This window comes from Crocodylus porosus, unplaced genomic scaffold (genome assembly GCF_001723895.1).
Source record: "Crocodylus porosus isolate Cpor-Errol unplaced genomic scaffold, CroPor_comp1, whole genome shotgun sequence".
NCBI classification, from domain to species: Eukaryota; Metazoa; Chordata; order Crocodylia; family Crocodylidae; genus Crocodylus; species Crocodylus porosus.
In genome coordinates this window covers 61,966,142-61,990,704 of record NW_017728949.1, presented here as the reverse complement: position 1 = coordinate 61,990,704, position 24,563 = coordinate 61,966,142, and the positions used below count along the sequence as shown (strand labels likewise).

Here is a 24,563-nt window from a genome sequence, read left to right as displayed (position 1 = left end):
CTTTTGTGAAGATAAAGCAGTGTTAGTATCTGTACTCTACCTGGGGCAAACATGTCAGGATAGTATCTTGCGTGAGGGGATAGGGAAAAGTGGGGACAGAGTAAAGAGGGCACTGTTAAAAGGAAGATTGGTCTGGAAAAAAAGAGGAAGCGGCAATGCAAGCAATAATTTGCTTTAAGGATAGGCAGTATATCTGTGTTCCGTTTAGTTGTCTGTCTTGCTTAATTGTATTAGTCTTTAGAAGAAACTCTGATATGACTTTCTGATTTGAAAGTGTGCATATGTATCTGTGAGAGAAAGACCTTATCCCTTTTCCAAACAAGGATGAAAATTTGAAAGCCTGAGTATCAGTCATAGAAATACATGTGGTATCTATTCAATTTTGATAAAACTTAAAAAAATGATCAAGTAAATTTTTAAGTAATAGTCCCAGTGTTAGATATTCATTTATTACATTTCTCTTTTTAGGTTATTGCACCTAAGCATGAACATTGAAGACAAACTGGGAGGATTATTTCTTAAATGTGGTGGCATAGACCAAATGCAGTCATCTAGGGCTATGGTAGGGATGGGTGCGGTATCTGACCAGTCTGCAGTGTCTGGGGAACGGCAAGAGACAGTGCTTCAAGATCGGACTATAGCACACCAAGAAATTCTTGCAACAGATGAAGTGTTACAAGAAAGTGAACTTCGACAGCAGGAGATGATTTCACATGATGAACTTATGGTCCATGAAGAGACGGTTAAAAATGATGATGAGATGGAGGCCCAAGACAGACTTCCTCAAGGGCTGCAGTATGCAGTGAATGTTCCTGTAAGCATTTTCACGAAGTATTGCAGACATGGTTTGGAAACAGGGTTTTTGGCAGTATTATTAGGAATACGTTCATGACTTTTTTTTGCATTTTATTATCAAAAATATTTATAAGTACATTCTGTTCATAAAAATGTCATTAGCTTCTCACTGGGTCAAATGCATCTCACAGTGTAGAGTGCAAAAGACCCTGGACACCCCTTAAACGAGCGTAATGAGCTTAAGTATAGTTTAAAAGGAATGTTACAAGTTTTTGTTCAGCATTTGCATAGAAGTAAGTTTCTCTCATAGTTGTCAGTTATATAGGTATCTTCTGTTCATATTCAGTTATGTGCATTGATCATTTACCACTACATTCTTTTTAAATAATTAGGTTTAAAAGGCAAATTTAATCCAGAAGAACTAACATTACTGAAAAGATCTGCATATTGGTCACTACTTGAATTTTTTTTTTGTTGCCATTACTCTATGAAACATTTCTGTATGTGTTCTAAAAGAATCCCTTATGTGCATTAAGCATCGGACTGCCACTGGTGGCATCCAGACAGTAAGTCAAACAAACATGACACTTTTTGTAGACACTCATAAATATGTCTTCCTTTAATAGAAGGTGTGCATAGTCTGCCACACAGAGAATGCAAAATGGCTTTCATTAGCCAACATGCATCTCTGTAATTCAATGAAGTATTCCTGTTAACTTGTAGTTTGGGCATTTGTAGAAGTGCCAGCGATTTTAAGAAGTAGAACCATTCAGAATCATGAAGAATAACATTTAACTGTAATTTTGGTAAAATAGTGTGTATGAGAAGTTTTCCCTTTAACTGTAAATCATAAGCATTTGTTCAAAAATTCAGAGAACATCAGAGAAACATAAAGCACATCTTTTGTAAAGATAACATTATGTCAAGAAATATAACTTGGAAAATGCTCATTAAACCTATTCTTGTTTTTAAAGAATCCTATAGCTTAGGTGTGTGTTAAATCTTGACATAAATATAACAAGCAAAAGTAATACAGGTATGAAGAAATGGAAGACTTTTTCTGTACCGATGGAAATGCTTTTGATCTGCACTATTTGACACAGAAACGCTACCAGTCAGAAAGGAAAGGTTATATTTTGGGGGATGAATGATGAGGTACCAGAAGATGCCATTTCTAATGAAATTAATTATACCCTAGCTTCAGTTAATATTTCTATTACTCCTTTAATTTAAATATCTAAAAGCATGGAACCATGACACAATTCATTCAGGATTTAAAAAAAAAAAAAAAAAAAAGTCCTAGTTGGCTTGTCATCTAAAAACAAACAAACAACAATCTCTTCTATAGTGAGAACCTTATCTGAAACTGACACTTGATATCTTAACAGATCAGTGTAAAGCAAGAAATTACCTTTACTGATGCATCTGAACAACAGAAGCGAGACAAAAAACAAATAAGAGAGCCAGTAGATTTGCAGAAAAAGAAGAAAAGAAAACAGCGTTCACCAGCAAAAGTAAGACAGTGATTTGGCGAAACCAAGATTAAAAAGAACCTGGAGTTTTGCTATAATTTTATGAGTGATTTCATCAGAATTCGGAGTGGTTATGTTAGAAGTTGTTTGTTTGCTCAGTAAAGATGTAGCTCTGCAGCCTGCCAGAGTCCAAAACAAAACCTGAGAAAAGGCATTCACAATGTGCTTCTTTGAACTTCTTTTAGCAACATCAACCTTTTGACATATTTTAACATCTGTCTCTCCAGGCAGTTCCCTTCCAAATACTTTTTTTAAAATTATGAGTCAGTAGTTTTCTAGACAACTTATAAATCATTACACTGCATTCATCTAAATATAGTCCTGCTTTGTCCTATGACCCTGAGAACTTTTGTGTCTGCATTGGGAACAATTTAAAAACAAATACAAAACAATATTTTGGAAAATCTAGAAAGATGATTTGAAGTTGAAAATGATCAGCTGGTAGGAAGCACTCCTGAAATCAGAACTGAGTTAAAAAAGTTCTCATGAGAACTTGTGACAAGTTGTTTTCTAGATCCATTCATGGACAAGGTTGTATTCCAGATTTTATCAGTTTGCTTAAAGACTTCGATTTATTTATATCAAGAATATGTTCTCAGAAAAAAACAAGATCAGTCCTCCAGATGAGGGCTACTATAGCAATATTCTGTTTAGTTGTCTAAAGCCCCAACTCCTGATTTATTTTATTTTGGATTTAAATAAACATTTAAAACATACATAGAAAAATATAGTTAGGTAATAACACAGTCGCACACAGAGGACCACACAACAGCATAAAAATAATCATATTTTAGAAACAATCAAGCCATTAGTAAATCAAAACAAAATCAACACCATAACTACCAAATCCCATAACCTCGTTTCAATCTCCTAGGGTAATCTGTCCTCTAAATCTTCCCCAAAATCTTGTAAATAGGTGATTTTTTTGCAGTATGCCTGGAGGTTTGGTGGACTGGCTGTTTTAGCTTTGGATTTGGGAACAAGTTCCAGACTCCTAGGGTTCCTTATGGTAGCACCCCACTTTTTGATAAGGTTTTGAATGCCCATTGCAGACCACATCTGCAGGAACATTATATAATGGAAGTGGTCAGTGTCCCTCTTTAGACACGTATCCATGCATGCTTCCTTTCTCTCCCAATTCAGTCCTCCTGCTTTGTTCTTTTGAAACAATGCAAAACTGAAAAATGATCAAGAAAATCCTTGAACAGGTTGCATTTCAATTTTTTAACAGCGTATAAGAATGAAGATGGGAGGAACAGCCAGAAGATTAGTATAGGTGTCCTCTTTTTGGTTACATCTGTGGTCCCAGAATACTGTGCTTGATTTGCTGCCCAACCAACAGCTGGGATAAGGGTGGAGATCATCTTATACAATGAATAGTTTCAATAGTATTTTTCTTTATTTATTAGTTGTATACTTGAAAAACTACAGGTTTTATTTGTTTTTCCTCTATTATTTTTGGTCAGTCTATTAGCAAAACCACATTGGCAAACGAGTTTTTCTTCATTTAAGGAGATCTACAGTGGATCAGTGTTGTAAATTTAAAAGATCCCAGGAAACATATGAAGGATTGTAAAATTGTACACCCACTTTCAGCCTAATTATTTTAACATTTTAATAATAATAAAGTGCGTATTATAAAATTTCATTATTTTAAAATATAATTTAAAGTTTGCCAGTGTCCCTTAATGAAGCAATGTGTTGTTACAGAACAGAATTTTATGAGCCTTGGTTTATGTTACTTTATGGTTGTATAAGACCCTTGCGACTTACATAAAAAATAACTGCTCTGGCAACAAAACATTTTAAGTGGAAAGTTAAATTTGGCAGGGAGAACTAAGTTACATACTAAGTAGGGTAGGGTTGTATAGGATGAGGAAAGTAGAAGAGGCCAAGGTGACACTTATTCAGAAAATGTTTTCATGATCACTTTTGTTTTCCAGAATACTGGAAACAATTGTGAAGTGAATGCACACTACGGTGCACTAGGACATTGTATCAAAGGGCTAGAGAACCAGGCTAATGGAATATACTGGAAAATAACAAAACATTCATAAGTCACTTCTGTCCTGCCATATCTAACTGGACAGAGAACATATTTATTAGTTCAATCTTATTTTTAGCTTTGATGTGCACTAGCAAAGCATTTACATGGTTATCATGGATAAACTTTTATTTATCTTGACAAACACATTTATTCTCTTTCCACCAAGATTATACAACATTTTGCTTATCCTGCAAAATATGATTTTTTGTGGTTCCGTTCCCAGGGATGGTTTGGTACTTTACTTTCTCCATCTGACAAGAAAGTAAAGACTGACATTTAAAGTGACTCAGCATCGAATACAAAAGCTGTAAACTCGTTTTCCATCAATTTCATTTGCGTCTAGTAGGTGGAAATACGTCTTGACATGTCATGATATACAAGTTTAGAGTATGCTGGTATTGAAAATGTAGAACCAAAATTCTCTCAGTGTAAATTGAATGTTTTTACATGAAATCATTTGAATTTTCTTCATTACAGATTCATTTTGTGTTTTGTTTTGTAGTTGTTAAAACATCTTTAGAGGTTAGTGTGAGAACAAACTTTACTTTTTTCAAAATAGATCCTTACAATAAATGAGGATGGATCACTTGGTCTGAAAACCCCCAAATCTCATGTTTGTGAGCATTGCAATGCTGCCTTTAGAACCAACTACCATTTACAGAGACATGTCTTCATTCATACAGGTACTGCTTGACTTCAAATTATTTCTTTTCTATTACCTAAAGATCTTTTTCATCACATGAAAAATGTGTTCAGTTCTATGTGAATTTCATTTCGAAGAGTGTAGGTAACTTGGCATCTAAGCTTAGAGATTCCATGCACCAAAGTGTCAAAAGAGTACCAGAAAAAAATCATTATATGCTGATTAAACCAAGGATGTTACTATTTACAAGGTTTCTTCTTTCTTTATCAGGAATTAATGGGTTGATATATAGCCTAAGTGCTGAGATTTACTCCTTTATAATTAATGTGCCATGGCTACTTATTTGCCAGATGAAGTATTTCTCTGGTTCAGAGAAGTGAAAAAGGTACTTACCCGTATAAGTAGTTTGTCAGTACTATAAATACAGTTGTATGTCAGCATAACAATTGATCTTGTTCTTCAGGAAATTTGGCCATTCAGATCACCCTTCCATATCAGTGTTAATGTGATTCATTTCATGAAGTCTGTTTAGTTAGAAAGGATCAAATTTTTTGGTATTTAAAATATTTTGGAATTTGCTCAGATGCCTTTTGTTGTTATAGACAGCAGTTTTATTCCTCAGTAGTAGTTATCAGAAACAACAGTTTGTAGTTATTAACTTATGGATGTGGAATTATATTGTTCAAGGTGAAAAACCATTTCAGTGCAGTCAATGCGACATGCGTTTCATACAGAAGTACCTGCTACAGAGACATGAGAAGATTCATACTGGTGAGTATAGTGCCTTGAGTATCCTTACTGGCTTGTTTAAACGTTTTGTTTCTCAAATCTGGCCAGAGGTTCCAATAATGTTAAGCTGCACACTCATCCTGTTGCAGTTGTTTTGATTTAGCATATATGGTACAAAATACTTGGAATCAAATACAGGTCTGTGCTTTGGGATCACACTCTTCTTTGATTGTAAACTGTAGAGAGCTAATGTGGGAATGAACTGTTCTTCTGGAAATTGTCCCACAGTAGCAAATACTAAAATTTGCACATTGACAAAAGTCACAGTTTGTTCAACAGTTTTGTCTTTTGTCACAGAAATCAATTTGGTACAGTAAAGTCTTCCAAATCATAGTTTTAAAGGTTTTATGATTTCTTTTGAATTAATGGAAAACTGCCAAATAATGGCCAAAATGCCTAACCCTCAAGGTCTTAATATCAGCATTACTTTTCTCTCAACTTTAGTTAACAAACAAACAAAACCTATATCTATGATAGGTCAAATAAGGCTCAACGTTTAAAGCAAAAGAAAGTTTGTTACCTGTATTTACTTTTTGTCTTATTGCAATGTGCAAAACCATGTTCTTTAACAGGGTTGTCTTTATTGGGTTTTTGGCATTTTGGTGCATGGCCTTTGAATCCCTCTGTAAATATTTATTTTTTAATAAAGTCCTTTTGGACTGGATGCCAATTTTTCAGCCTCTTTTACATAAAAGCAAAGCTGGTAAATGCGCATAGCATTTCTTGGCTGTAGCATTTACATGGTATGAAAGCTGCTAATGTGTAACTGTGTGTATGTGATAAAAAAATTCAGGAAGGAAGAAAACCTCTGCAAAATGAATTTGCAAAGTAGTGTGTATGGCAGTGCTTCTCATTCTTAGACTTGGGGCACACTTTGAAAATGCCAGCTCTTAGCCCTTACTTATTTTTTGATGAAAGAAATGTAGAGTTCTTCTGTTGCAAAGAACTCAGAAAGACCCCAGTAGGTCAGAATGTTTTTGACACTGGCTTCATCTTTGAAATTTCTGAGTTTACCTTATGAATTGTGCAGGTATTTGCACACCAAAGAGTGCTACTATTGTGTGGCATCCTATGGCACTGTTAAAAGGATCTCAGAGCACCATGGTTATGAATTGGTGATATAGGGAGTTACATGTACAAATATACTGCTGTTAATGAGATTTTTGCATGCTAAGTTGCCATGAATCCAGACTGTTTACATAAGTAGTCAGTCATAGAAGAGACCTCTACTTTTCTCTTGCTCAATTCAGAGGAGTCTCTTAGTTTAATTTCTGGCTGTGAATTGTTGAACCATGCTGTCTTCACACTGTGTAGACATTACTTTTGTCCAAAATGGCCTAAAGAAAGAAAAAAAGCAGAAGGTTTAAATGTGCCCAATCTGTTTTGACATTTTGCAGAATCATTTTTTCCTGCAGGTTTTTTTTAATGCTTTGAAGTTTGAGCAATGTACTTTATTAACACTTGAGTGCACGCATTGTATAAAAGCATTTAATATTTTTTAAATGCCTTACCGTTTGGGTTTTTAATCTTTTTTTTGTTTGTTTTGTTTCCTTCCCACATCCCTTTATTTTTTGCTGTGTTTTAATCCTTTACATGTAAGAAAGAAAATGCAGTTTAATAAATTAACCTTCTTATTAACTTTTTGGAAAATTTCCTTCCTTCTCTTTCCTCACCCTCCTATTGTTAGCATGTTGTGATAGTTACCTCTGGAAACTGGTGATGAAGATTTGGTTTTAAACTTATTAATAACTGGCATTACCTAGAGAATAGGTAAATGAATGCTTAGGACAAAGTATATAAAGTTTCTTTCTTATAGAATTGTTATTGAGTGTGTGATCAGTACATGTTGTCTTACAATCCCAATAAGTCCCAGTTAGTTGTAATTATAATGTTTATATGGCTTTTTAGACAAGGTAAAAAACAAACAATCTCCCCACCCCCTTTATTCATCTAACACCTTCTAATGCTCATTTAGGCTGCTTGCAGACATTCAAAAAGCCCCCCAAAACAGCCCTTTACTTTAAACTCAGTGCATTCCCACATGGAGCCCAGCACACTCCCAGAAGAAGCAGCCTGTTCGTTGGACGCAGCTCGCCCAACGTCTGTATAAATTGGGTGCTTTAGTGGTGCTTTTATCTAATAGCTGATTGACTCAGCTTTACATAAAAGCACCAAAAGGCCTGCTGAATCGCCTGATCTATACAGATGCTGCAAAGCTGGGTCAAAGTAACATGCTGCTGCTTGTGGTAAAGCATGGGGGGTTTTTTATTTTTGCAGGCAGCCTTAGTGAATAAAAAGTAGCTTTGATGTCCTGGTACTAATTCATTACAGCTAATTTCACTTTACATATTTAAAATTTCTTATCTGCTTTCATTTGGCCATGGTATTCTTTGCTGCTGACCCTAATGGCTACTAGGTACAGACTTCAGAAAAGCCTGAGGAAGACTTGATCTAAATGATGTAGTTTTCTGTAAGCAGCGTAGTTTAGATTGGTAGTGAACAGAATACACGTTTGCCCTTTGGTGGGAGGGGCCTGCAGGCCTATCTTAGACCAGGTTCTGCCACTTTCAAACCGGTCTGTGTGCCGAACTTCTGTTCTGTTACAGGTTTAGACCGGTTTCCAATCACTTACACTGGTAAAAGTGTAATTTCTGTACCTGGCATGATTGGTATCTAGTCTTGCTAAATAGTGCTCAACAGTAGCGTAGCAGGATTCTTCAGACAACTTGTATTTTAATATTGCCCTTTGTGGGCAGAAGATTAATGGTGACCCTTTGCTTTGCTTTTTTTTTTTTTTTTTTTTAAACTCTAAGAAATATTCTCCTTGGACTTCAGCTTTGTCATATCTCACATTTTGTCAGATATAATATGCCCCAAAATATAATATGCATTTATTTTTTGTAAGGTGGAATAAAGAAAAAAAAGATCTTTCTTTTCAGTAAGCAGGTAAATAGCAGCAGCTGGGGAGCTGAGCCTGATCATTGTTCTGTACCCTGTGGTTTTGGATTGCTGCAGATTTTAATTTTGGTTTCACCCAGAGCAGCAGAAACTGCTGTTAACATATTCCTCACAGATAAGACACACTCCAATTACCAACAGTTGTTTTTTGGGAAAAAGATGCATTGTATATATGAGAAAATATAGTAGTTGCCATAGTTAGTAAGGGGTATGATTTGTTGGGGAGTTTTTCTGTCTAGCTCTCGTAGCTTTCTCTTTTTCTTGATGATTTTTTATTTTCTTCAGTCTCCAAAAGTATTTCTTAAAAATGGAAACAGGTCTGGCCTTTTATTTCTGTCTAAATTGTGGTTCCAACTTTGGTATAGTGTTTAAACAATTAAAGAGGTACAGGATGTTTCTTGTACCTTTTAAGATCTTGATCAGCTCTCTAAGTTACTGTATTAAGGCAGCTGACAACGGCAGTACAACACAGAAGCTAATTAAACCAGGAAACTTACAAGGTGCTCCAGCTAGTTGTAGTAGGTAAGCTTTCTGTTCCTGGAACTATTGCTTCAAATAAAATCCTATTTCAAGGATGTAGGAAGCTGTCAATCAGCAGTCATATTCTATATGGGCAATTAATAAATGATTGCATCTGAAAGCAGACATTGCATTAATACAGAATTTTGTTACCAAGAAACTGCCACAGCTGGAAAGAGGATAATGACCATAGAAACCTTTTGGTAATTGTCATTTTTTTATTATTGTGCTTGTTGCCAGTACCACTGTAATTGGCATTCAGTTTGTGGTGGGGAAGGGAAATTATCAGTAAATTACCATTTTGATGTTCAGAGTTTAGCGGGCTCCTGAAGCACAGCACTACTTGCTTGCTTCAACTTTCCGTGCTTGCTTTTCACTGATGAAGATTTTTCTACTCATTGCCCACCCTTGCATTTATGCTTCATTTACTAATTCTTCAGTCTGGTTCCATCTGCATTCTAAGCATAAAAAATGTAAATCATGCTTTAAAAGAATAAAACAATTTTGGGACTAATGAGACATGTACCAACGTAATTCTTTAGTCAGTCTTCTTTTTATATCGCTTGTCTGACTTGTCTCTTGGCAGTATTTTGTCTGTTTTGTTTGTAGACTCTTCCCAGGAGTTTGTTTGCATTGTTAAACTTCATGTACTCTATATTTCGGAGCTGAACTTATTAGTAATATTATAGTAATTCTAAAATGTAATTGCTTTTCGGTATAGACAAAAAGCATGCCCAGAATTTCTTAGTTCCCTAATAGTACTGTGATCAATAACCTGTATTAATATGTTGAAATTACATTTTCCTTCCATATCCATTTTTTCCCCATTTACTAACCCAGTTGAGGATATTTTCTGTTACTCTTTCCCTGCTTGATCATGTTCTGTCTTGTTGATATCATCCATTCATCTAATGTTTTCTGTTTTAAGAACAGGATAAAGTTTATGAAGACCCTTAGCAGATGTGAAAGTAATGTTGCAATTGGGATCTCAGCAGTTTTATACTTCTTCCCAAAAATTGAGTACCTGTTATGTCAGATGAACCAGGGACAGAACCAGGACAGCCCATTACCAGGGATCAAATGGGGATTGGACGGGGAGTTGTGTCAGACTTTATGGCTGCTCTGTGCCCCATCCCAACAGCCAGATCATTTGAGATGGGACACAGGCCAACCCTGGGTCTGGGACATGTGCTACATGTTTAGTTTAAGGTGCAATGCAGACCAGCCACAAAGATGTTCCACTTTACATATGTGGTGTGATTAATATGTTAATTGTGCTGTAAAATGTAACATGCCGTATGTTCAGCCAATTTATGGCATGATAAAACAGAAAACCCAACATGAAGATGTCCCACATAAATGTCTGACTATGTGGTGTGTTACAGTTTACGGCACAATTAACAAATTAATAGCACCATATATGTAAAGTCTGGCAGGGCAAAACCATCCACCTTCAGGCTATGTAAAATGACTTGCCCTATACATCTGACCATCTAAAGAATAGAAAGTGAGTCTTGTATATTTTGGAGTCTTTTGTAATGTACTCATCCTTACAGAGACTCAAACCATAAGAACATAAGACGTGCCGTACTGGGGCAGACCAATGGCCGATTTAGCCCCAGTGAGCAGACAGTAGTAGAGAGGTGTATGTTATAGAGAGAGAACATTGAACCAGATCTATCTAGAGTCATCTGTCCCCTATGCAGTACCCTCCCTGGCATCCATTTCACAATGTGTTTCTTAATCTTGCCTAGAATAACATCATGCAACTCTGCCAAAATAATCCCATCTTCCTAGATGCAGTCTAAATCAGGGGCAGTTTCTTCAAACCAGATTCCTTCTTTTTCCAGTCAAAATTCAGGCAGTGGTAACATTGGTTTGAAGGTGTATTTCAGGGATGCTTCTGAAGCTCCTAAACTGTCCATCATGATCCAATCCTTTGTGCTTTGAAAAGGAGAAAAATTAGTGGTGGAGTCACCTTTTAGCAAATGTCTCCCAGCAAATATCCAGGTGGTATAGAGCATTGTAAAGATTCTACAACACTCCACCTCTGGAGTGTGCTTCTGTATAAAATATGGTGTGTGAATGAAGCACACTGTAGTCTAGTCTTTAGGCATTGGCAGAATAGCATCCATGACGTTCAGAGTTGGGAAAAAATTGAAGTATCCACAGTCCTCCTTTAAATTGGGCTGGGGTATGGATAATCCCAGAATATGAGACTCAAAGGTAACTTTGCTCTAGCCTAGAAGTGGGTTTTAAAGAAGGAAAAAGAAGGTATTGGACTGGTAAGAAAAGGGAAATTGTTCAAAGAGTGGGGAAAATGTAAAAGAACTGGAAATGGAAGAAAACAGAAAAAGAAGCAGCAGGGAGAGATGATTAACTGTACATGAGTGGTTGAGGAATATGATGTGTTGATGGGCGAGAGTTTTATGTCTTCAAAAATGCAGTTGAGCTATTTGAATTTGATCCAGGAAGCATGTTGAAGGTAAAATACTTTTGATAATAGAGGTGGTATGAACTTTAAGCTAAATGAGGGGCAGCACGGGGAAGTGGCAGCAGTTGCGTGTGCTGGTGGCTGGAGAAGGCAGCAGGGATGCTGTACGGGAAGCTGGAAGCCCTAGCAGGTGTGGGGAAGAGTTGAATCCAGTGGGTTCTGCCTTTGAGCTGAGGCAGCGTGCAGCCTGTTAGCTGCCCACCCAGGTGGCACTGCCACCGTGGAGGGGAGGACTGGGACTACCTAAGCTCAGGAGCCACACAGCCTACTGGCAGTTCATGTGGGCAGACTCCACTAGGGAAAAATAAAAAAAGTGGTGAGGGGCCCAATCCTTTTTTGTCATGAAGCCTGCCTGCGGCCGTGGGGCAAGCTGACGGCAGGCCCTGAGCTATGGCAGGTCCTGGTTTTTTCCTTTTGCAGCAGCATCACCTGCGAAGGCTGCTAGCAGTCTGGGGGCTGCCCCAGCTCGGAGATAGCACCCAACTGGATCCAACTGTTGCTCGAGCCCAATCTGGGGCATTCCCTAGCCTGATAGCAACCTGCCTGGGCGGCCACGGCTGGCACTGCTGCCAGAGGGAAGGGCTGAGGCCCCACACCGCTCAGGAGCCACTCAGCCTGCTAGCAAGAGAGGCAGGCAGGATTTGTGGGGGGGAAAAAAAAAGATTGAACCACTCACTTCTTCTGCCTTCAACCTGCCTCTCCTGTGGCTGGGGGAGTGAGCTGTCATATTAAAGGCTGCAGTGTTACAGTAGCTACGTTGCAAACTAAACTACCTGGGATGTGGTTTAGTTTGCAGTGTAACAAACTCATTTATAGAGGTGTACCAGGTCCATATTGTATTGGCATCAGTTAAAGGAGAATTGACGTTATTGGCAGTCAGGTTTTTGTGGCTGATGTGGCCAATAATGTCGCCAATAGATGCCCTGTGCATGTATGCAGCTGCAACATGCATGCGGTCAGGAATGCAGCCTGACAGCTTGGAGAGCTGGTAAGTCTGGGTGGGGAGGGAAGGGTCATGCATGGGAGTATATTGAGGCCCCCACAGTGAGGAAGGGAGTGGGGCTGGGGCAGGCACAGGCAGGACAGGGCAAGGTAGGGCACGGGACGGAACCAGGGGTGGCTTGTCTGGGGATTGCTGAGGAGGGCAGCTCCCGCTGCTGTGCACACCCCTGAGAGAGGTACGGCGGGGCATGTGCCCATATCTGTGCACCAGTCTCTTCCCAGCAAGGGGACTGGGCCAGAGTTGCACTCAGGGTGTGTGGTGGCGGCGGCACTGGAAGGGGGGCTACAGGGTGGCTACTGCAAATTTTGGGGTGGCTCCAGGCCCCTCTTCCAGAGCTGCCACTTCCTGGCCCAAGCACAACATAAGCCCTGCCCTCCCTACCAGGAAGAGGTGCACCCCTGCTCTATCGGTGCACCCCTATTCATTTAAATTGCAAAAAAAACCCTACATGTAAAACGTGATGCAGTTAAACCACAAAATGGGGCAATTTTCGTCTCATGTACAAGTGTCCAAGAGCCAGAGAAGGATTCAAGGGCTAGAGGGAGAGATTAGGAAATGGTTTGAAATTAAAAGTATTGATGGACTTGCCAGGAGCATTTGGTAACCCAGTTGCTAAAAGGTTGCTAAACTATCTTAAAGGTCTCTGCCTTTCTGATTTCTGTAAACCAGATTTTTAAAATTCTGATGTATACTTATAGTCCTGCAGGAAAGCGATTAAGAGTAGGCTTGGTATCCTATTTAAAATAGTGGCAATATTGCCTCATTATTTAAATATTGGGAGAAGGCAAATACAGAAGCTGTGCAATGTTTGCTTGTTTTATATCCTCCATTTGTAAATACTTAATAATAATGGAGCTGTAGTATAAAACATAAGCATCTTGATGGCTTAGCCAGGACACCTTCATTTACACATTGGGATGTGGCTAAGTTCTTCTATTTGACATGCATGTGAATATCAGTAAATTAATAATTTAGTAATACTGATTGGAAATGCCATAGAATCACATAGCCTCAGATATATAAAGTAAACAATCTAATCCATATTATTAGGAATAAAGAAAGAAAGTCAATATTGTGTGCAGTAAAAATTGGGCATATGTTGTCCATGACCAAAAAACATTGGCAGATGCAGTCAGCAATTTTTTTTTCATTTAAAGCTGGTTTTAAATCCAGAGATTGGTTTGTGTTTTTTTATTAGGCAAACATTCATATAAATGATAAATAAGTTTGGGACATTGAAGAACAAATACTTTAATTATAGAAAGTTTAAATATAGTTTCTGAGATACAGTTACTGAAAAATAGTAGGGCAGCTATATTCACCATGTCTAGTTACTAGAATTCACACTTGCTGAGCTAACCTTTTTGGCAGGCAGACCACAAATAAGCTCCTTCCCTTCCCTAAATGCCACTCTGATCCCCTTTCTCAGCTTTGCTTTCTACTCCCAGCCCTGTGCTCCTTTCCTGATTTGCTGCTTTGCTTTCTGCTTCCTGCCATATCTGCTGCTGTGGTGCCTGTCCTCTCCCTAACCTGTCGTGGGTCACACACAGAGGCTACCCATGTCACTTGTGGGCCATGCCTGGTCAAAATGATAGTTTTCTCAACAAATTAAATTTTTGTCAAAGGGAAAATACTTTCATTTGCCTTGAAGAATTTAATTGCAGAGATTTCTGTTTTCAGTTTAATTAAAAGAACAAGTCAGATGCTTTCTCAGTTTTGGAACTGTGTTAGAATTCAAACTGCAGTGGTATTTGGGGTAGTTATTTTAGCTTTGAATACACGTGTTGAAAAATGGAAGATAGAAAAACAGGGGACAGCACATATTTTAAACTCCTTAAACTACTGAAATCTTGAAAATGTAGCTATCTTGTATTATTTTTTAAATAGAGTCAAATCAGTAAGGTGAGTGGGAGGACTATTCAGTGTTCTTATTGTTCTGAAGGAGCTTAAGAGCGATAACGAGCCTTGGAAGATGTTTTTGTCTTCTGCCTTGATCATTCACACTTTGATACCTCTATAATACATAGCTGCACTTAGGGAGCTGAGAAAGGCATGGGAATTGTCCTTTTCAAGATTTCCTTTTCTTTATTACACTTTCTGGGTATATATGTTCTTTTAGCTTTCCTTCATGACATTTTTGATATATTGGGCTGCTGAGTACTAGGACAAACAGTGATATATATGAAAAGTCCACAGTTTTGTTTTCTTAGTAGAAGCAGACTAAATCCTCTTCTCTGTTACTTCTAGTAGAGACTACCAATATTTGTGTCAGTTATGTGGAATGACCCTTTGCCAAGCTGTTTTATTTTTAACTATTTTCATATATCTATATTTATATTGTTGTGACTTGTTAGGTGAAAAGCCATTTCACTGTGATGAATGTGGTATGAGGTTCATTCAGAAATATCACATGGAAAGACACAAGAGAACTCACAGTGGGGAGAAACCTTACCAGTGTGAATATTGTTTGCAGGTAAGAGAGTTAATTGAAGTTGTGCTTATTGTGTTAAAACCCGAAATGCCAAATATACAGTTCAGAAGTAATTCACGCAGATCTTTCTAGGCGTTGTCATCTACATGTATATTAATTGACATAGAAAAGAATGGTATGTTGTTTTCATGACTATGGGGTTGGACAGTCTTTAAATGAAGTGCGTGAACTAGTGAGTGAATTACTTAAAGATCATTTTCTTACTGTCTGTATATTTATTTTTCTCTAACTTAAATTCTGTGCAGTACTTCTCCAGGACCGATCGTGTGCTGAAACATAAACGCATGTGCCATGAGAATCGTGACAAGAAGCCTAATAGAAGTACTACCAAAGTTGGGTTTTTGACATCTGAGGACGATTCTGGCTTCTCTACGCCTATGAAAGATAGCTCCTTGCCAAAAAAGAAAAGGCAGAAAACAGAGAAGGCAAAGTCTATGGACAAGGAAGGTGCAGACAAGTCAGAACAGAAGAAGGACAAAAATGACTATTTGCCTTTGTATTCTTCCAGTACAAAAGTAAAAGATGAATATATGGTGGCAGAATACGCTGTGGAGATGCCACATTCTTCTGTCAGTGGATCACATTTGGAAGAAGCAAATTCTGGAGAAATACACCCGCCTAAGCTGGTTCTCAAAAAAGTTAATAGCAAGAGAAGTCTAAAACAGCCACTTGAGCAAAGTCAAACCATTTCACCTTTAGCCACATACGAAGAGAACAAGGTTTCAAAGTATGCTTTTGATCTTGTGGATAAACAAGGTTTACTGGACTCTGAAGGTAATGCTGACATTGACCAAGTTGATACTTTACAGGAAGGGCCCAGTAAGCCAGTACACAGTAGCACTAATTACGATGATGCAATGCAGTTTTTAAAGAAAAAGAGGTATCTGCAAGCAGCTAGTAATAACAGCAGAGAGTATGCTCTAAATGTGGGTACCATAGCATCTCAACCTTCAGTAACACAGGCAGCTGTAGCAAGTGTCATTGATGAAAGTACCACAGCATCCATATTAGATTCACAGGCACTGAATGTGGAAATTAAAAGCAACCATGATAAAAACGTCATTCCAGATGAGGTACTGCAGACTCTCTTAGATCATTATTCCCACAAAGCTAATGGACAACATGAAATATCTTTCAGTGTGGCTGACACTGAGGTGACCTCTAGCATATCAATCAATTCTTCTGAAGTATCTGAGGTCAACCAATCTGAGACTGTTGGAACAAGTTCCCAAGCCTCCTCAGCTGATAAAGCCAGTATGTTACAAGAATATTCAAAGTTTTTACAACAAGCTTTGGACAGAACAAGCCAAAATGATGCCTATTTGAACAACACAGGCCTTAATTTTGTGACTGACAGCCAGACTCTTGCAGCCCAGCCAGCGTTCTCTTCCATAGACAAACAGGTCTACGCATCCATACCTGTCAATAGTTTTCGAACGGGAATAAACTCTCCATTAAGAACAACTCCAGACAAGTCGCATTTTGGACTAATTGTTGGTGATTCCCAACACACGTTTCCCTTTTCAGGAGATGATGCAAATCATTCTTCCTCCTCCTCAACACAGGACTTCTTGGATCAAGTGACTTCTCAGAAGAAAGCAGAGGCACAGCCTGTCCACCAGGCTTATCAAATTAGCTCCTTTGAGCAGCCTTTCAGAGCTCAGTACCATGGAGCAAGGGCTGGGATATCATCTCAGTTTAGCACTGCCAATGGACAGGTGAACCTGCGGGGACCGGGGACAAGTGCCGAATTCCCTGAATTTCCCTTGGTGAATGTAAATGATAATAGAGCTGGGATGACCTCTTCACCTGATGCCACAACAGGCCAGACTTTTGGCTAAGAAAACCTTTGTAAATAAAATTGGCACTTTAGAACACAACTGTCAAGAGTGGGATTGCTCTATAAAGCTTTTAAGAGCATTGTGTTATAACAAAAGTAAGTTGATATTGCAAGATCAGTAACTGCATTTTTTGGTTAGTCACCAGTCATTGAACTGCCTTACATGTTGTCACCCTTATAAAAGGTGGTTTATCGCTTGCTTGTTTGAGACCAGAAACTTGCTCTTTTACCTACATTGAGATTTCAAATAGTACAAAAACCCCAAGATAAGACTTTCTTCTGTAATTGTTTCCTAACTGGTATCACTGTATGTTCTTGGGAGAACAGTAATTGTCTGAGATTATTCATACTGTCATTTCTAGGCTTGCCAGCATAGTCTTACTCTTCAGCAGGGAATCTAAACACAAGAAACAGACAGAATAAACTAAAAGTTTGAATGTCAAGACATTACAGCTAAACGACCTTGGCATATTCTACAGAAATACCCTTTCTTCTGTCTTTCTTACAAAGAAGTATATGCCATATGCCCTTTATTTTTGCTTTGAGTTACATTGAGCCATGTTTTGGAGGAAAAAAGTAGTAATAAAATCTGATGGACTAACTCCACTATTTAAAAGTTTAATTAATTTAAATACTTTAAATACTTTTTAGCAAAATGCATAAATAATTGCTAATGCCGTTACTTCATTCCTGAAGTATTGCATATTTCTTTGTACAGCTGAACCTAGACAACTTTTTATGATTTTTCATATGCAGATTTCAAGATTCTGAAGTTTTAGTTGAAATACTCTTGTAGATTACATTCCCAACTATATAATCTTTACACAGACTGTGTATTCCAAGATTTTAAAGCTTAATTGTACTTTACCCTACATATTCACAGAGATTAACATAGAGCACTTAGAGTCTATTTGATATATTTTGATTTCTCAAAGAAGAATTTTTTTTTTAGAATTTTAGGTTTGATATGGTTACATCATTATCATCTCATTCAACATTGCTTATTTTTAATATACATTGATTTTGGAATTTCTTAGCTTCTGTAAAAACTGATTTAATTCTTTCTGTCTGGAATTTTGACAGTTTAAATAATTAAACATACTTTAGTGTCCCAGCAAGCTGAAGAAGTTGGCATTCTAATTGCATATCTTTTTAGTGATTTCTTAATGAACTACATTCATTACAATTTTACCAACCAAAACGGTTGACTAATGCTAGTGAACAGAATTTCTTTTTCAGCATAGATGAGTGATCAGAAGCTTTTGTTGCATTTCACAATATAAATAAATGACAAACTTTATTCCTGTACCATGAATATGTTTCTTTGGATAGTACTTTGCTTTGAATTATACAGTATGGTACGAAAGATAGTTCTGTATGCAATTTTAAGGTGATGAGGGTTGAATAACAGAAATGTTGTGTCACTTCTGTTGCACCTTCCCTAAAGGGACACTGTCTGGTAGTTTACAGCAGTATAAGCCTACAGGCCGATTATAACTAGCAAGTAGGAAAAATCTTGGAGATGCACAAATACTTTTACAGCACTACCCCATGGCAGGCATCTCTCAAATGAAGTCATCAGCCAAGAGAGAAGACTGAGCCACATTAGGCTGAAAAATACCCTCTCCTGCAAAGGGACTGATAGGGTAGAAAACACAACCCTCCCATTCCCAAAGTAGTAATGTTATTTTTTTACTGTTTTAATTAACAGGACCCTGATCCCAGTCTCTGTCTTTTCTTATGTGGCAGCACTGTAGCTGTAGTAACTTCCCTGAACCAAGTTTAGGAAGAAAAAATGCATCTGGAATCCAGATCCTGTTTGGCAAATGGCCAGGGACATTATTTACATGAACTTCCTGCATAATTCGTTCCTAGTGAGTGAACCAGACTCTTATTGCCCTAGCCTAGGATGTCCTTGACTGTCCTTAGTATTCATTGACCTGCTGTGCTGCTGAGTTCTGAAGATTTAGCCCCAAGTTAAGGAGAAAAATAAACATGAGAAAAAAATGAATTTGTTATAGAAAATTAGGGACACATGCATATTTTCAGTCTGACAGTGTCCTTTTAAATTTTTTCTTATATTATTGGGGTTTTTTGTTTCTTTTAAGTCTCTCTTCCAATATGGATCCACACAGGCACATAATTCACAATGGGAAACAATTTACCATGAAGCAGATTGCTCATTTCCACCAAGTATCACCTCCGTCATGTCCTAGTTTTCAGTGTCTCATGCTACTTCTTCGCCACCTTTTTCCTTAATGGCCTGTCATTGTGAGTCATTGCAAAGATATGTGTATCCATTTAACATTATTCCTTGTTTAAAACTTAATCCATGGAGACATATTATTGCTTCATGGGAAATCAGAGGAAGGCCTGCTCAGCCCTAAGCAAATTGTGACTTCAGCTGTGTTGGAGTGAGCAGGGGCTACTGCCCTGGTACCCGTCTGTGAGAAAGTGGGCATGTAATAGGGAGAGCTCTCGCCCCACTTTCTATGCTCACTAAGCAGAATAGCTAGATGGGTGCCTAGGCATGAATAAAACCATTCCACATAAAGGGTGAAATAATCTACCCTGTCCCAGAACAAGGTGGAGTGGATGAGAAGAACTGTGATTCTTTGTATCAGTTAATTCTTCAGTCTCCTCCATAGGGAATTAAAGCTGTACCCTGGGCCATAGCACAGATTATGAAGGCCTAGTCTAGCCCTTCAGTTTGTAGATCCACTTTATGCAGGTAGTTAGAGAGGTGGCACTAATAGTTTAATCCATTAATATTTAGGACTTCCAGTACAGAGGAATTTACCAGCCTGATTATACTCCTCTATGCTGGTATAATGTCCTGCGTAGACAGTGCTGTCATTCTGAAATCCGTGTGTTCATCTCATCATAGTTTTATTGATAAATGTCTTTGTCTAGAAAATCTCTCTTTTTTTTTTTTTTAACAAGGTCATCATTTAAAACACATTTCCTCCGCCTACATGCTTTATGATTTGTGCCCTAAAATAAATATGCTTTCCCTTTTACTGGTAATGGAGAATGCTCATTCTCTTTTTCCTCTGTACCACTTCTGTTTTCTACATTGTTCATCTACTGACATTATTAAATAAGCACAATATGAGGAGTAGCATTTCGCAGCCTACAAAACCAACAATAGAAACTCCTATATTATTGAATGTTTTTTGCAAGCATTGTGTGCATGTGTGTGAGAGAAGTGGATGACTTTTTTTCTTGACAGAGTAATGATGAATAAAAAAAAAAAGAATAAAGAAAACTGAGGATGATTGTTACCAGGCAATAATGATTTTTAGATCATTCATATTTTGGGCCTAAATTACTTGACAGTGTCCCTTGTAGCATTAGCTCTTTGCTCTGCTTTTACCTTGAATATTACTGGCAATGAAGGAATTGACTGGCAATTGGATATGAATCAGCATCTACACTTTCTTCAGCTGATTTGAGGGTGAATTAATCATAAATGACAAGGTTTGGCGAAAACTGCTGTACATTGGGTTCATGAACAGAAATATGCAAATTTCAATTCAAGTATTTAAAAGGAGTCGTTTTCATGATCTTACCTTTAGGAAAATTATGGTTCAAGGGGGAAATACAACAACTCCTAAAGTACTAATGGTTATTTAATGTGTTTATTATTTTTTATATATTGTAGATTGTCAGTGATTTTGAGAGAGATAATAGTTCATTATATTAGGGAAGGTACAGTAAAATCTTGCTGATTTGCTGTTGCTAATCAAAGCATTCCCTAATTCTCATATATACAAGATTTGGTTCCTCTCCACCTCTGCAAAAATTTGAAAAGTATGAAAAAGTAATTAAAAAGACCTCAATCGTGAGCTCTCACATTGATATGTCTGTGCTACTTCATCTTAGTATATTATGGCACGTTTCTTAATATACTGAAAAGTAGCACAATAAATGCTGAAAACTAAATTACAGTTACCTAAATAACTGTATGCGACATTCTTGTTTTTGTTTCCTTGTTTACTCACTACTTGTCAAAAATCAGTTGTTTGGAATTGGTTTCCAAGTCATTACTGCAAATTAATGGAGTTCTACTGTAACCTTTTCGGAGTTGGTTTTTCAAGTGTTAAAGTGTTCAATTTTTTATTCTCTGAAAAGTCTCCACCTGGATATATACAGTGCATTTTGTGTTTGGTCAGAATATTTTTGTTTGTATTCTGTGTAGTACTTGAAAATGAACCAGAATAATTTTGATTAATCTACTCTAAATTTTGCAGTATTGGCTTACTCTGTGTATGTATGTACATTTCCAAATTAAATTTTCTTGTGCATAATTCTTTCAATTAACTTCATTACAAATTAGGGAAAATGCTGATGTTTCTGAGAATACATTTGGAAATTTTAGCAGGCAGAAATATGCTTGTGCTATCAATACTGTAGTTGGTACCAATACCCAGTTGGACTTTCAATATGTGATTGGTACTCAGGCAGATAAATAATTTCATGTTTTGTTATTTTAAAAAATCTGCTAAATGGAAGTCTTGTAACTTTGAAAGTTCATTCATTTTATGGTAGCGCATGTTTATGTTAGGCATGGAACTCATTTAACAAAAACTCACTTTTGCAAAGAACATGTACTACAGAAGAGATATTACTGCTAATGAGAAAACATGTTTAAGTTTAAATTTAACTTTTTTGTTCAATTTAAAATTGCTTTGTGTCAGGGAAATAAATTTTATAGTTGCTTTTACTATACATACAAATACCTTTATGTTTCCTTTTTAAAATTGTATCTTTTGGTAGGAAACACAAATGGATGCAAGCAAACATTTCTAAGAATTGTTTCTTGCTTTCCTTAATCCAATGGATGGAAAGGTAAAATTGTGTAAACAACATTATTTTATTTTTTTATGCAATATCATGCTGTAAATATGATTTATCAAATAAGGATGTACTTATGATTGAATCTTTGATTCTGCACAGTTAAAGTTTATATATAAATATAAATGTGTCTCGACAATCAAGGACTTATGTCAGTCTTCCTTTATGATGTTTATTATTGTTATGCATTCCATTTGTTTGAATTGCGTACCAATGTGGAAATTTGTAATGTCTGTAAAGTACGTAATGTTTTTATAGCTTGTTTAAAAAACACGCAAAAACGCTGTAAATATATAAAAAAAACCCAACTGATTGCAGTTCTGCTTTGTTAGAGGCAAATGATGATGTACTGTATGTAAGCAATAATACATGACAGTGCTAACTTTACAAAGTAGCATAAGGATAGGTCCAAAAATAGTTTTGGAGTTAATAGCTTTGTTTGAGTTAATGAATATTCATTAATTGTTTTATAAATAAATTCAGCTGTCCTCCTGGTGGAGTATATAATATTGTTTATGCAGCACAATTTCAGTTGCAGAGGAGACAGTCTTTAGATCTGTGACTCCATCTGTACACACTTAGGTAAGAAATGAATGGTTTTACTGCACTTCTGCGAGATGAGGAAGACTGCAAAAGCTTAGTAGCTCTGTCTCTAAAGGAAGAGAGATACTTTGTTGCTACTGTGCTGATTCCTGACTTCCCTCCCTTAGATTTGGAGTCCTTATGTCCTGGTACTGACCTGATGTGACTTGGGGCTCCAGTATAAAAGGAGTGGTTCTCTTCATAATCCATATGCAGTTAAACAATGAATCTAGATGTCACATGTTCATTTTGGATGCTTATTTTTCAAGTGCGAGTCATCAGCTGATGGATGGGTTTATTCAGTTATTAAAACATCAAACAAGTAGTTCAAATCGAGTAGGTATTAGTCTGTACAGAGCAAAATAACTATTTGAACACAGTTATCACTGCTTTAGGGGGGAAAAACACCAATTTATAAATGTATATGGACCTACATTTTATAGGACAAATGTTTTTAAATGCTAGTCATTTATATAATATGTGCTTTGAAGGATTTGCTAGTCCACTTCTGTCACTTTTAGTACACTGGTATCTTTTTATATGTAATGTATGCTTTTTATTATTGTAGCAAAGCATTTCAGTAGAAGGAATTTTGCAACAGTTTGGGGGTATTTTCATTGTCAGCAATGAATGATACTAGATTTTGTCTGTGTGGTCTTGTCTTTATTTTAATGCTGTCTGGAATGGAACTTGGTATCCAAATAAAGCAGGTGACCTCCTTTTATTTCAAGGGCATACTATGTAGTGCTGAATTGAGTCTGGAAATATGATTTTGAAAAGAGAAATTAGTAGAGAATTTAATGTACAGGAGAAAATAAATGTGTGATGAAAAACCTGATGATATATATAGTGGAACACTGTTACAGTGCATTTTCTGATATAGTGTTATTTTCCTGAAGTCCATATGCTTCTTTGTATTTCAACTAATAAAAAAATCCTATAGTTAAGTTTCTGGCAGGATAATAGGTTTATTTCAATTGTTAAAGAGTATTCTTTTAAACTACACCATCCATGTTGTCCTTTCTACAGTCAGCGTAAGAATAAAATAAAAATCCAAACCAGATTTCAACCAGTAAGGAAGTGTATATAAGCAACAGAGATGCTTTTGTATACATGAGGCATGCATTTATGTATTTATTATGTCTCTAATATAAATTAGGAGGCGAGTCTTAATTCCTGTGAGATCAATGTGTTTGTGCAAGTATGGGTATGTGTGTTTGAGAGAAGTTTGGGTCTCATGGCAAACAGGACTTAAGCATGAGATGGTTTATTGTTACTAAATACACAATTTAAGATTTAAAAGAAACATTTACATTTCTCAATCTATTCAGATAGCTGAAAATTATTTTGCAGGAGAGCAATTTGATCCAAATTGTTAGGTTCTTACAGTTTGATGCTTCTCCCATTACAGTTAGTGGGAATTTTATTGTTTACTCAAAATAACATTGTTACCCCAAAATCATCAGACCTTCTACAGATATTCCTCCAGCAGGCTTGATTTGGGTAAAATTGATGCATTTTAAAAGTTTCTATTTCTGTCTTTACTTGTCTAAAAATGTTTAAGCAAAATAATTTTAAGTAAAGGATACTTACTTTAAGTTGAAGATATTTTGAGAGTTACTATTTCTGTTCATTTGATTGCTACTGTAATTTAAATCCTGCTTGACAAAACATGGATGAAGAAATGGATTGTTGTTCCTGTATACTACAGCAAAAGATATTGATATGCATAGGCAGGGTGAATGATATTGTGTTCTTAGAACTGATTTATTCTTTCACTGCTTGTGACATGACTATTTTCTTAACCTAGCCCTTTTGGGTTTATAGTACCCTTTTACGTGTTTTGATACCAAGGAAAACTGGGTTTTTTTTGCTTTATTTTTAATTAAACTAATAAGTCTGATGGTTCATATTTGCAAATGGTGCATTTTACAATGTGGTCACTGACTATCTTAAATAAAAATATAGAGAACTGTTTTATGAGCTAGGCTTAGTAGCATTTTTTGTGTTACC

General features: G+C 36.8%; 1 protein-coding gene across 3 annotated transcripts in view; it reads left to right on the top strand.

Annotated features, from left to right (window-relative positions):
- The window catches only part of ZNF148 (zinc finger protein 148), a 50,980-nt gene extending 26,450 nt beyond the window's left edge, over positions 1-24,530 (top strand). For all 3 annotated transcript variants that reach the window (XM_019553850.1, XM_019553852.1, XM_019553851.1), the window contains 6 exons: positions 469-814; positions 2,184-2,309; positions 4,934-5,057; positions 5,705-5,788; positions 15,135-15,253; positions 15,517-24,530. In XM_019553850.1, coding sequence (XP_019409395.1) covers positions 469-814; positions 2,184-2,309; positions 4,934-5,057; positions 5,705-5,788; positions 15,135-15,253; positions 15,517-17,112 — 2,395 coding nt within the window. In that variant the 3' untranslated portion in view covers positions 17,113-24,530. The remainder of the gene's footprint in view (positions 1-468; positions 815-2,183; positions 2,310-4,933; positions 5,058-5,704; positions 5,789-15,134; positions 15,254-15,516) is intronic.
- The last annotated feature ends 33 nt before the right edge of the window (positions 24,531-24,563 follow it).